This window comes from Gallus gallus, chromosome 12 (genome assembly GCF_016699485.2).
Source record: "Gallus gallus isolate bGalGal1 chromosome 12, bGalGal1.mat.broiler.GRCg7b, whole genome shotgun sequence".
Taxonomy (NCBI): domain Eukaryota; kingdom Metazoa; phylum Chordata; class Aves; order Galliformes; family Phasianidae; genus Gallus; species Gallus gallus.
The window spans coordinates 5,061,801-5,076,354 of record NC_052543.1 but is presented as its reverse complement, the minus strand read 5'-3'; the positions used below and the strand labels follow the sequence as shown (position 1 = coordinate 5,076,354).

General features: G+C 36.0%; 1 protein-coding gene across 3 annotated transcripts in view; it reads right to left on the bottom strand.

Moving 5' to 3' along the window:
- Positions 1–2,275: 2,275 nt before the first annotated feature.
- Positions 2,276–14,554, bottom strand: part of PPARG (peroxisome proliferator-activated receptor gamma) — a 54,554-nt gene continuing 42,275 nt past the window's right edge. For 2 of the 3 annotated variants that reach the window (NM_001001460.2, NM_001397666.1), the window contains exons 6-7: positions 12,592–13,042; positions 2,276–5,526 (exon numbers count right to left, since the gene is read on the bottom strand). In NM_001001460.2, coding sequence (NP_001001460.1) covers positions 5,279–5,526; positions 12,592–13,042 — 699 coding nt within the window. In that variant the 3' untranslated portion in view covers positions 2,276–5,278. The remainder of the gene's footprint in view (positions 5,527–12,591; positions 13,043–14,554) is intronic. The other variant, XM_040646063.2, reaches the window with a different exon arrangement.

Here is a 14,554-nt window from a genome sequence, read left to right as displayed (position 1 = left end):
TTTCCCTAACCATGACTTTCTGTTCTTCTTGGGTCATTCATTGGCAACTGGTTTTTTTCTGAAAGCTAGCGAGCAATACCTATCATGTGCTGCTTCTCCAGTCTAACTTCGTATCTACATCTGATCTATGAAAATGAATAATCAGAAACTCAGAAATTGTTTTTGCTACAATTATCAACTCATTCTGAGCTAGTCAGTGCTGATGAAAGGATATTGCTGTATTTATGTAGTTGGAGACACACTTATGTAGCTGATTTTTAAACACCAATGACAAGGAAGTTGTAATGGGATTTAAGACCAGGCACGTAATTTCTTCCCATGCTTGAAAATGAAGCTGAATGCTTGACAGGTGTATGACGGAGCTGCTGATTCAGGAGGCTGTTGCTTTTTTTTGGCCATCATTTATATTTTCTTCCTTCTATAAATCTCAAGCTGCAGCTTTGTCTTGCTTTGTTTACAATGTTGGTGTTACCTTCATTTAAGTGAGAGATATTATATGTAATTGAAAAGGAAAAAGTCCCATTAAAATGTACTCCAGGACAGAGTTTACAATTGCAAATCAAATATTGAATCCTGATCCCTCAAAGGCTTAACTGTACCAATGGTGAACTGAGAATAAGAGTGTGTACGTTAAAGTGAAAGGGCAGGGCAGGCCTATCAAAACTTCTGAAGTTTTGTAACGCAAGTCATGACAACAGTTACCAGGAAGTTCATTTTCTGGGCTTCAGTATTTTAGACTACTGAGGGGCTACCTACCATAGGAAAAGACTGTGTTACAAATGCACAACTCACTGCCTCCTTTTATGCAATACTGAAAGGCTGAGATCTCAACAAATTTTAGGGCTGGACAATCACCAATTGCATGAAGTTTAACAAGACCAAATACAAGATTCTGCACCTGGCACAGGGCAACCTTGGCTATGTACAGACTGGGATGAGAGGCCGGAGAGCAGTCCCACGGAAAGGGATCTGAGGGGTTTTGGTTGATGGCAAGTTGAATCTAGCCAGCACTGTGCCCCGGAGTCCATGAGGCCCAGTACTGCCAGCTGGGAAATAGAAGGTACTGCCCCAGTACCTTCAGAGCACACTGCTCTGTGCTGGCACAGCCTCACCTCAAGCACAGTGCTCAGGCTTGGGCACCATAGTATAAGAAGGACATAAAACTGTTGGAGATTGTCCAAAGAAGGGCTGTGAAAATGGTGAAGGGTCTGGAGGGCAAGATGCATGTGGAGTGGCTGAGGTTACTCCTAGAGAAGACTGAGGGGAGGTGTCATGGTAGCCTACAGCTCCTCACAGGGAGTAAAGCGACAGTGCTGAGCTCTGCTCTCTGGTGACAGTGACAGGACCTGAGGGAAAATAACAGGGCTGTGTCAGGAGACAGTCAGGAGGGTGTTAGGAAAAGGTTCTGCACCAAAGGGCCTGTTCCTGAGCATGGAACAGGTTCCTTGGGGCAATGAGCACAGCTCCAAGCTGCTGGAGTTCAAGGAGCATTTGGACACCACTCTCAGATATAAGGTTTGGATTTTGCGTGGCGCTTGGTGGAGCTGGGAGTTGGACTTGGTGATCCTTGTGGATCCCTTCCAACTTAGGATAGTCTACGATTCCATGATTTTTCACTGATGTTATGGAGGCAATGATTAAAATGGTCTCAACTGCCTTTGCTATAATAATGGTCTTGCTGGAAATGTATTTGTCTCAGTTAAATTTTCATTTTAAGACATTCATATAAATATTTTCTAGAGAAATGGTCACCAGCGAACACTGTCTGAAGAAGTTTCTATTTCCTATTAGATGAAGAACTTCTTGCTTCTGCAAGAAACACTTCATTGACTAGTTCATGTTTGGCACAGTGAGGGACACAGGAAGACAGTTGCTGGGTACATGCAGGTATACTCAATGACTTTCTCTGCATATGATTTGCCTTGAGCTTTTTCTCTACTGCAATAGCAGATCAGTGTAAAAATGCAAGGCAGAACAACATCTCAGAAGGTTTAAAACCTGTGGAAGTGTGCCAGTATCTCACCTGGCACATCATCTCTAAGATGTTACAATATATTGATTAGATGACTAAAGAAGAACAGTAAAACGTAAGCAAAGTGAAGTTCTTCAAAGTAAGGCATTTACCAGCTGACTGTTTCTATTTTTGAGTTGCTAAATGTTGATAGTAGCACTGAAGATCAAAAACCAAATTGTTCATTTATGGCATGGCACATACCAACCAAAACTCCAGAGTGTGAAAATATTACAACCTACTTTTAAACTCCCATTAGCAAGGTTTTTTTTTGTTTGTTTTTTAATAAATAAAATCCCATAGAAACAAGAAGTATTTACAATTAGATCAAAATTCTGAACATAATTCACAAGAGAAAACACTGTTTTTTGAGAAAATGTTTTCATATCCTCATAACAGTCATTTGTTCTAAATTAGTACACAGCAATTGTCCATTAAATGAACATTTTTCCCTTAAGACCTATTCTTGTAGAAAAGTATTTTAGGCAAAACTTCCTAACCATGATGTAACCGTTTAGAATTAGAACATTTCTGTGATTAGTAATTCACATAAAAATTAACATTTTCCATGGCTTGAGGAAAACATGATGAAAAATTATCAAAATGTAAGAGAAGCCAGGATGTAGGGAGAACGATATATTTTATTAAAGCAGCTTATACAGTTGAATTAAAAGTATAGGCTATTTGGGCATTCAGTCCCCCCATAATTATAAAGGACAACACCTGTTCCTGCAAATCTGTCTTCTCTTCTATCCTTAGAGCATTATGACTGCCATTACATTACCACTCTCAAAATATATGAATTGCATATGTCTGCGTTAGGCTGAAATCCTCAAGCAGTGCAACTGCTAAACTGATACTTCTAGAAGTACTACCACTTGGAATGAAGTAGAACGATGGTCTCTGAGTTAATGTGCTTCTTAGTTACACAGAAATTCTTACTGTAACAAAGTCACTAATTTAATTTCATTTTCAAAGCACCTTTTCCACTGTCCTTTTCAAATAACGTTTAATAATAACTTATGTAAGAATATGCCTCAGCATTCCTCTTTATTTAAAACTAATTCTGGTATCTTATTTCTAGTGATACCAATGTGAAATTGGATTGTATGGGAAATGCAGTCTCAGATTAATATTTTTGACAGTGTGTTACTATTATAGGAATTTGGTGTTGGAACTGTGGTCTATCTTGGTACCAGTTAGTCTTTGATATGTCCTCCTACAGGAGGGGATGAACTCTGCGATTAAACAGAGGTTCTCCACTAAGTGATAGATGGCAAAACTTCAAATGGCCAGTGCCCAGTGGAAAACAAATTCGTGAGAAAAACTTCTTTTGAATGGTAACAGCCACAAAATACCGTGCATGTAATCCCTGTCAGAATCTAATGCTCAGTTCACACAACGTACCTAAATCTAAAGTGCAGGAAAACATGCAATTTGAGCATTAACAAACAACACGCCATTTGTTGTAGGGCAATTTTCCTAAGTTACCTGAAACTTAGTGAAGATCAAAGCTGTTTAGCCTCACACTGACTTCATCTCACTGAAATCTCATCTGTGGATTTTAAACCTTGAGGCTGAATGATCCAATTCTCCAATCACTTCCTGGTAGGCATAATGCTCACTACTGACCATAGGCCCAGAGTTTGTCTGAAATAAGTAGTAGGAAATATTTTCAGGTATGTAAGGCATAAGCTTAAGGATTTATTTTAATATTTAATTCTGACAGCCTCTTTTTGTACCAACTAAGATTTCCAAGGGCCACATTGGTAGGAAGGCGGATTTAGACTCACTGAAAATTGAGCCTGATCACCTATTCCCAATTCTACTCCCTTTTGGTCTGCTTACATATCATCAGTAAATGTGTCTAAGTTTAAGGCACACTTCTTGCCACGTATTCAATTAAGGACCACTCCTTGCTTCAATAGTATGTGTTACAATTAGTGGCTTTCTTTTTTCTTTCCAAAATTCCATTCTTGAGCACATCACTGTGGATCATACTTGCTTTAGTTTCTGAAACACATTCACAAACAGTAAATGTGGCCACAATACATGTGAATCTAAGGGAATCTCACAATTGGACTGAGAATACCAAAAGAAGATAGTGTAACTAAATTTACTTCTAAAAAATTTACGCATTCTCCTATACTTTGCTCCCTGTGGAAATCTTGTTTGACACTATAGAGCAATGTATAAAATAAAATTAGCAGCCTTAAAGCATCGAACCTCTCAAAAGCATTCTCATTCCCAGTGATAAATAATGACATCTCAAGTCAAATTAATATACTAGGGTTTCCATTACAGGTTTATGTTTTCAAGAATGAATTCAAATCTTGCTTTTATTTAAGAGGTGTCATCCTATTCCAATTTTCCACAGCATTTTGACTGAGTATATTTTTCAATGAGAGTTCATCAAATAACTTTGGTATGATGTGAACCCATTCCAGCAACAGACTTCCCAGAGTAGCTGAAGGCTGCATTAGCACTAGCTGGTGTGGCATGTGCATTGCAGATAATGGCAGAGAGGCAGCTGCACTGCATCTCCATGCAGACTGCTTCTCCAGTCTTGGAACTGTATGAGCAGAGCAAGTGAAAAGGCTGCTTCCTAAGAATCTCTAAGAAAGTGATGAGCAGTGTATATTCCTCAATTAATGCTTGAAATGGAGTCAAGTTTTTGAGTGCCCATAAATGATGGGCCTAATTCATACGTATACAAAGTCCTCATTACAGAACTCTATCAGTTTGAAAATTTATTATGGTAGGAACAACTACTAGACCTGACATGTCTAACTTTTACCTTTTGAGTCCTTGTGTGAAGTTGTGCTAATCCATGATTCAACTTCATTGTTATTTTGCCGCTGCCTTGGGAGCACAGAATCAAACATAATACTTAAAATGTTTCCCTAGAAATGTTTAAGGAGAAAGATTTTTATTTTTAAGTTGAAAATTTAACTGCATGCTTAACCAACCTCAGTGAAGCAAGCATCAATCATACTGGACAAGCAATTTTAGGAAATAAGATAGTTAAAAAAATTAATTCTGAAAATACTGCCAACAATTTCATGATATAGATATTTTTAATATTAAAAGTAAATTGTAAATGTGTCTTTATAAACAATATGCATAAAATAGATCTACTATACTAAGCTCTCTCTTCTTTAAATGCTGTTTCACAGTAATTTCTTAAGTATGCAAAGTTTTCTCTCAAAGAAATAGTGCAATCTGAAGAACATACATTATGTCAGAGGATAAGAACTACTATCGCCATTAATATAAGTCTTTATAGATTTCTTGTAGGAGTGGATGAAGACTCATATCTGTTTCCGTTTTCTTTATTATTTGCAACAGCTGCACGTGTTCCGTTACAATTTGTCTGAGGTCCGTCATTTTCTGAAGCAATTTTGCAAACAGCTGTGATGACTCTGGATGATTCAGCTTTAGCTGGAGCTCCAAAGCTTGCAACAGATTATCTTGTATATCTTCAATGGGCTTCACATTTAACAAACCTGGGCGATCTAGGAAAAAAAGGAGGGAGGGGGAGTTTTATTTTTATGAAGAAAATGGAAACAACAATCTAATATATTAATTTCTTAGTCTATGTCTATTCAAGCATTTACATATGGCACTTACTGACAACTGTTTGACAAACTCTTAATGTACTTATTTGTAAGATTTTACTAGAATCTGCTACAAGAAGTTTTAGAATTAGTCTTAAAAACAGTTCAAGCATATAGGATAGGTTTATACAGTACTGCAATGCATTTTTCACTGTAATCTTGGAATGTCTATGGAAACGAACAATGAATTGGAGGATAAAAAGCCTGTATGAAGTAATCCAGTTTTGGAAAATCAACATATACTCAGGTGAATTTGCATGCAGTTGCTACCATTAAAAATATTTCCTGTGAAGATGCATGCTAAACTATCAAAAGAAAGAAGGAATAAATTCAGCTTCTGAGAGAGACATTTTTCATGACAGAGTACAGAACTGGACTGATGCAGTCACTAATCTGAGACACCTAAAAAATTCAGGCTCAGTGCTTCGCCACATCTGAGTTCCAGTTGCTGTTAGGAAATCTCATGATAGCTTTTAGCATCAGCTTAGCCACATATGCTTATAGTAGTAAGAACTGATAGATGTGGTTTGCAGAGAAAATACCTTTTCTGGGCTCCTGCCAACAGAGACTTATCCTCCATAAGGAGGAATCTGGTATGAATGTTTACAACAAAAATCAGCTACATGCACTGCAATGGCTGCAAGACTCCAGGATTATCTTTGGTATATCTTATTATTTAAAAAGAAGTAAACCTTTCCTCACTGGTCATCATTATTATCTTGCATAATGACAGTTGTTTTGTTACTTCTGTCTGCCTCCCTCCAACTATCTTTAAGTGGTTGCCATTATTTAACATAATCCTTTTTTTTTTTTTTCTTTTTCCTAACTTGGAATAATAAAGTAGTTGATTCTACAGCCATAAAAGCAAATTAAGTTGCTTAACATAATTAAATCCTCACATATGGTAATGCTCACATCTACTGTGTAAGGATCCCAATTATCAGAATACTCTATGAAAAAAAAATGTCAATAATTTCAAAAACATTTTCTGTATAGCTATGGAATTTATTTCAGATTTATCAATAGCAAGTAATGGCTGTAGCTAGCCTTGAGTTACTTTTCCAAAGGAATTATTTCCCTTTCAGAATGGGCAAGTGTTTGATCTACATTTGAGATTTTCAAAATATAATCTTAGTAATCTTTCTGTGCATCCAATTCTACTGTCTAACTGCAGTTCTGTTGTATACTAGAAAAAAGGCTGGGGAAAAACATCTTTGTAAATAATTTGGGATCTTACTTAAATGAGAAAAAAAAATGCAGTGTAAACTGAAAGGCAGAGCTGGCATGGACACAAATGAATATACACAAGCCATGAATACTGCACTGATTAGGAACAGGCAGCTAACTCTCAAAGAAGTGAGGTTTGGGAATAGTATTTCAGAAGTAGGAAATAATAGCAAGTTTGATATTTATTTGACTGTGGCTTTATGATGCAATAGTCTTCTGTTTTAACTGACTGGAATCTTTCCCTTTGGAACTTCATGCTAATAAGCTGTTTTTGTCTTCCAAGGATCACTTATTTATACCATTCAACTGATAACACCTTAAAATACAGTTCAGAAAACTTGTAAGTAAATACAGAACCACAGAATCATAAAAGCATTTTTGTTGGAAAAAACAGCAAGTAGGAAACCATCTCCAGACAAACAGTTCTTTTCTGACAATACTGATAAATGAAATTAATAAGGCATTAAAAAAAAATTCTTAAGAGAATTTTTTATAAATTACAGATAGTTATTTTTAGATGGCATGTGCTGCAAAAAAACCCCTAGTTGCTTTCTTCATATCTTTCAGAAAATTCCAAGCTTGGAATCCTTCAAAGCTGTTAGCTTTGAGTTGCAATAGCTTTAAATTTTACTTACGTGTTGCAGATCAACTCTGAACTGGCTGAGTATGACTCAGCATTCAGTGATAGAAAAATCAAGAAGCACAAAGACTGTGGCCTCAATTTCCTCTGAGATTAATCTGTTTGCTCCCTGCTTCTTTTGTAGTGGGAATTTTTAGAGTGCAAGTATTTCAGAAGTGAAATTCAGTTCAAACATCATGCTCCCTAGAGCAAATCTCAGAGTCCAGAAGGGAAACACAGGAGATCAGTGCTGAGACTGGAACTGAAAAATGTATGCCTGGTAAACTGGAGTTTGGTGAGATTTAAGAACCTAACTTCTGTAAGTTCTTTTGAAAAAAACAGACCAATGGTTTTGCAGTGACTGAACTGAACCATGGTCAGAAAAGACGACTACGACAAAAGCTTAGGAGATTGTAAGAAGTTATTTTTAAATAGGCCGATTCAGTAGGAAGGAAAATTTCCATTGAAGACAAGAGGGATTTTTTTTCATGAATGAGAACTTCAGGATACAGACATTATTTTTGGGTGTTGACAGTTTGCCATACTTTCTCAGTACAAATTTCTTACAGAGGAAAATGCTGTTTCTGTTCCAAGATGCATATATAAATGTGGAGGGAAAAAAAAAAAAAGGAACCAAGAGGCAAAAGGCTTTATTTCAAGATGTTATCAAATACTTCAAGTTGTTCAGATGCTTTTACTTGTATATGCTTCAGAATCACTGGGTTACAATAAGAAAAATGTATTTTGTGCAGGAGAGAAAACACAAATGTAGGAAACTACAGGTAAATGTGGCTTGTGGAAGAAAATACAAAGGAAATGATTAACAGCGAGCCCTGAAAAACAATTAGATTGGAGTAGACAGAAACAGAAATGGGAAGAAACTCGATGAGACAGGGTGGTGGAGGCCTTTGAAGAGGCCAAGACAGAATCTAATATGCTGTTTGAAAGCTCACAGAGAAGACTGCAAAGTGAACCGATGAGGGATGTGGAAGACAAAAGCAAATGGGTTGTAGCAGGACATTCTTATGATACAATGAAATTAGGTTAATGAATGCCAAAGGACGAGGACTTGATATGATTGAAGAGAGAGAGGATAGCAACCTGGAAACTACTTTTCAGCCTATCTGATAAAGAAGATTATTTATTAAAGTCTAAGGTTTTTTCACTGCTACTTGCTACCTGTCTTTAATCCATTCAGAGTACCACATCTCATTTCTTATTTTTACTTTTCTTTATCCAGTTTTTTCTTAGGTTATAATTCATTGTCATCTTGATGTTTCATTTGAAAATTCATCAGGAAACTGTTTAAAACCAAGAAAATGTTCATCGTGGCTGTGGAAGACTAATATTCCCCTAGTTTTGTTTCAGCAGTATGACTGTGTGTAAACTTGTGTCCTATGATATCTCAGGGAAAAAGATTTTCTTTTCTTATACATGCTTCTTTCGTGTTCCTAACGTTAACAGCAACTTTTTCTACTCCTCACATAGGAAAATGCAATCTGCATGCTTTTGTCCGTACCTTCATATTTTACTATCTCTGACAAAGTGTATTTTGCACTTAAATATACATTCTAAAAAGTTAACATGATAAAGCAGTCAAAGATATCTCACTGAATAACTTCACTACTGCTTTTGCTGAGGCACATATGATTCAGCAGAATATATTTTTCTTCTAAGACTGTCACATGTATTGGAGTCAGCAGAATTTTGGTTCAAAGCCCACAGTGACTATCTGCAGTTCTTGGTTTGATTAGGAAGCAGTTTTTTATTCTAACAGGTTTGCTAAAGCAGGATCTGGGTAGGAGTCAAGTATGGACTATTTCTGGGTACTACTCTGTGAAAAGTCTTCAATCTCTTTTTTTACCTCAGCTTGTAAGAAAATTATTGAATACAGTGATTAAACAAGCAGCTGTTATTCACAGCTCAAGTATGTAAAGAAAAAAGCTCAGAGACCAATAAAAGTGAACGTAGCAACCTTTCTGATTACAAATATTAGCCTGTGTGTTGACTAACAGCGTCTGTTTCCTTACAGGTGTGTCCTACCACAACTCTCCACCACCACTATATCCTAAACACTGCATATAATAACTTACAGGAGTTTAGGCCCATCCATAATACATAAACATGCTATGAAATTACCTTTTGAGCTTTTTCTTTATTTGACAACAACTGCTTTGACTGAGTTTTCTCTGTTTATAAACATGGATTAAATCCAAGAAAGCTTGGACTATTACCAAACAGATATCAACTTCTTCTTAAACCTTCTTATTATGCTATACTTCATTTTGAGCTCTCTAATACACAGTATTTTTTAAGAGGCTTGAACGTGTTCACCAAGGCACTCAGTACTCACTGAGGAAATGCCTCACTGGCACAGAGTTACGCAATGGGGAAGAAGAACGTCACCTTGAAAAAAGGAGACTTCACTCTTTACCTAAGTATATGTTTCAATGTTACTGTAAGTAAAAGAACACTGAAATGGAATTTTAGAATTGTTGTTAATGGTATAAAGTATCTCTTTCATACAAACAAGGTAATATCCTACTGCTCAGAGTATCTCTGTTTCATTAAATTCAAAATACTAGAATTTGCTTGGCATGTACAGCAATATTTTAAAGCAAAATATGCAGACATTATTATAAAGCTGAAAATTGTTCTTAATGAGCTCACAGTAATGTCTGGAATCACTGAGAAAGTGTGGCTTCACTGAGCACCTCAGAAACAATAAAATGATTGTGGGAGTACTTTCAATTTGTTGCTATTACAGCTAATTTGTCAGTTTCTTGTTACTGTCACATATAATGCAAAGTCAACTATTTTGATATCAAAAGGTTGAACAGCTTTATAAGATCCATGGCAAACCTTTTTATGTGTGATTTTCCAGCTGGAATTATCTTTCTCTTCCCTCTTCTCTTTAGAGCTGCATAGGAGATAGCACTCAGGTAGACAGCAGCACTAGCATTCGTTTATTACAACAAATTCACTGAGAGGATTCAGCTAAGTTCATTTTTCATCTCAAAATTTTTTTAGGATATCTTTATATGATAATACACTGGATTTTGTGAAGTAACTGCAACTTCACGGTACTCCTGGAGCTACTGAAGTCTTTGAGGTACTATGTACTGGTTTTGAAATCCTATCCTCAATGAAATGATTCTGGTTGATAATCAGAAAGTTCTTACAGAAATTCTTACAGAATCAAGAGCATCTAAGACATCCGAGAAATAGGTTTCCTGTTCTATATCACAGAATACATACACTTCAATATATGTAGTATCTAATTCTACGCTACACAATAAAGCCATTCTCTAATTGTTGGCAAATGTTAATCATTTTTAAAATATTATCTCAGTTTGCATAAATAATGATAATCCTTTTTTAGACGGAAAAGTTCTGAGCAAAGATAGTGAGAAATCTTTTATAAAATCAATGTATTTTTCTAAAGAGGACAAATTCACATTTAGGGAACGGATTTAAGCACTAAATAGTAAAATTCAGGTAGTTCTTTATGGATCTCTGTTTTCAAATTAGTCTTAAAATAACGAAGTCTTGTTGAGAAATCTGGTTCAGAGCACTCAATTATTGTTTTTCTGTGGGTCATTGTTCTCCTGAGATCTAAAACGTATTATTAGTTACATCATACCTGTTTCCTCTAATACAAACCAAACATCACTGAAGTGTAGCAGAACTAGTTTCACAGATTGCAAGTTCCCTTTTTGCAATCAGGAGTGCATTTTGAGAGGCCTGTTTTTCATCTGTTAAATTTCACTGTATTAGAAAATGCAAAATACTGGCACACTTTGGGCTGTGCCCTAATAGGCTAGGGTAATTTCTCCTCCTCCATCAAATTCAACCAAAAATATACATATTTTTCTGTACTGAATTAATTCAGAGTCATCAGGGATCACTGTGTTCAAAGGTTTGCTCAAGAAAACATCTTCTGGGAACTGTACTTATTTGAAATGGCTTTAGTTGTCTAATAAGCCATATTACAATACCACGTTTTTACTGAATGAAACAAAACAGCAGAAGAAATTTTATGTGAATTTAAATGTATAAGCAGCTACGCAGAACAAGCAATGCTGTATCAACAGAATGTTTGATTTTAGAACAATAGCATGTGGTTGTTGTGTTTGATTGCTTAAACATAATTCAATAATAGAATACTCTGCATTGCTCTGTGGAGGATCTGAATTCAGAACATTCAGCACATTCCTCTTATTGATATCTGCACCAGCGATCTAAGCCAAAATACACACAGATCAGTTGGTTATATTTTCTTTGTGCAACATCACTAAGTTGATAGTATTGGCCAAAGCAAAAGAACCACAATCTGATCTGAAATGTATATCTGATATAACAAATTGTTGGTAGAAAGGATTCTAAGTGAACTATATTTGGGGTGTTAATTTGAAATATGTAATAGTTAAAATCTTCAGTAGACTGTCTCCAATACAAGCTGAAAATCCACTGTCTTTATAATTAAGAGTTAGAATGAATGTAGCACGATACCTGGGCTCTCAGATTCATGTTTGCTCAAAGTATAACACCAACACAAACAGAGCAGCTTTGGAAAAACGAAGAGAGCAGACACAAATGCCTGTTTTTCTGAGGCATTTGCAGAACACTTTACTAATAAGCCTACTGGTGGACAAAACCTGGTGTGAATTAAAAACCCAAAACCAATAGAAACCCATCTTGTAAGCCACATATAGTTTGAAAATTTTATGGAGTCAAAGTTATTTGTGTTCAAGTAGTAAGCCACACTTAGCTGCAGGTTTGAAAAATCCTCATGCAGAAGTTAAATTGTCAGAAGATTTTGCCAGTGAAATTCCACCCATTCTTTTTTTTCCAAAAGATAGCCATGATTTATTTAATTACAGGACCTACTGATTCAGCAGACATTTCCAGCTCCACCACTAATATAAGGTCATTTACATTTTCAGTTTCTGCATGAAACTGAAAAAGTAGCAAACAATACCAAGAGAGCTGAAAGCTACTCAAAAACTACCTGTAAATAAACTCCCATCTCTTACTGCTGAGCACTTGCCTGTTTGGACAGGAATTAAAAGTGTCAATTCTATGCCATAGTATCATAAATAAAAGACAGCTCTTACCTCCACTTAGTATAATGACAGCTATAAATATTGCCAGGTCACTGTCATCTAATTCCAGTGCATTGAACTTCACAGCAAACTCAAACTTGGGCTCCATAAAGTCACAAAAAGGTTTTCTCAGACTCTTCAGAAACTCCCGTGTCATGAATCCTTGTCCATCAGATATAAGAACTCCATCTTTATTCATGAGAGAAGCCAGGAGAGTATATATGATCTCATGGACACCATATTTCAGGAGAGTTACCTGATCATTCAGGTCAAGATTCACAAAACCTGGAATGTTCTTCGCAAATTCTGTAATCTCCTGCACTGCCTCCACAGAGCGAAACTGACATCGCTGGAAAATGCGAATTGCTACTTCTTTGTTCTGTTCCTGCAGTGGTGATGCATGCTTACACTTGATCTGATCTTCTCCCATCCTTAAAGAGTTCATGTCATAAATAACAAATGGCTAAAAATGAAAGGAGAACACAAGTTACTTTCACGTCTTTTCTATGAACGTTTGACTCCTCAGAAACTGGAGTAACATACCGAGGTACAACTCAGCAGAAAACACTTAGAAATGCCTGGGCAGTGCATCAAGGGTAGTCACTTTTGGGTTAAATTTTTATAATCCTATTAAATCATATCAAGTCCTCATAATGTTAAGATGACTTACAGAAAAAGTAAGTAATTCTTCTTTTCTCATGTTCTGTGAATGAACATGCTAAAAATAGGACTTTGGGTGACACTTTTCTTAATTTGGGAGGGTGGGAGGTAGGAACAGTTACAATATTCACAATTTTTTGTCCTCTCTGTTTTTTTCTCTCCCATTTTACAGAAGTTCTGTGAGACTATAATTCAAAGCTCCAAATACTCACACAAAATGAAAGTGTTACTCCTCTTACCTGAATTTTACTGGTTTATATCAAACGTAACTAGTAAGTATACAGCAAAATGTCTGCACTTCTGATGATACAGTTTATTTTTGTGGAGAGACACTGTATGTTCACATTTTAATTACTTCATATGCTGCTATGCTCTTTTACAGTTATAGAAAGATAAAACTTGAAGCAATATAGAATTAATGGCATTAATCATCTGATAAATATAACCCTTTGCTGTCAACTACTTTAAAAATCACAAGGTTAGGATGTATCTAAGCTTAAAAATAATTCTCAGTGAGGGAAGAAAACACAAATAACACGATACAAACTGCAACAGCACAATTCAGAGCACAAGAATGAGTCTGACTGAGAAATAAATTCAATTGGAAAAAACAATTTTGAAAACAGATTAGAAAAAGCAACGCTAAGAAAACTTTTGCTAGGATCTGGAAAAAGTCTGTTCCCGAATATACAGAGGCATCTTCTGATTTTAAATAAGTGGTTAATTGAGGATTTCTTGAATTTACCCGATGAATCTTTCCTTAGAGGACAAATGACTAAATGGTTCAATGTTGCACTGAACAAACATCTGATATTAATAGCTTTGTTAACATGCTTGATTAATTAAAATACAAGGAATTACAAAACTGGACTAGAAACTTGTTTTTTAATTTAAGATCCTTAATCATCACTGATTTTAATGCCTTATTCACATGGGCACTCATTCTTTTCTATATTCACTTCAAGCTGCAGAAGAAAATAAAAATAACCCACGCCATTCCATACACAGTCAGCAGTATCCTCTCAGAATTGTAGGAGCTTCCATTAGCTGATTCTGTTTCGAATTCATTAAACCAGTTTTCAAGTCTATTCAGGGCTAAACTGTTATGTAATTTTTATAACTGCAAATAGCTACTCTCTTTTGAGTGTGGTGGCTGTAGATGATACTGCCCAAAGATGCTTATTACTACCCACCAGCAGCTAGAGTTCACTACTCCCACAGTTCTGCAGATGGAGACTGTGAAAGTGGTCAGTCATTTGAACACAGAACTGCAACACACTTTCTCCAGGAAGAAAGGGAGGGGTGACACATGTCA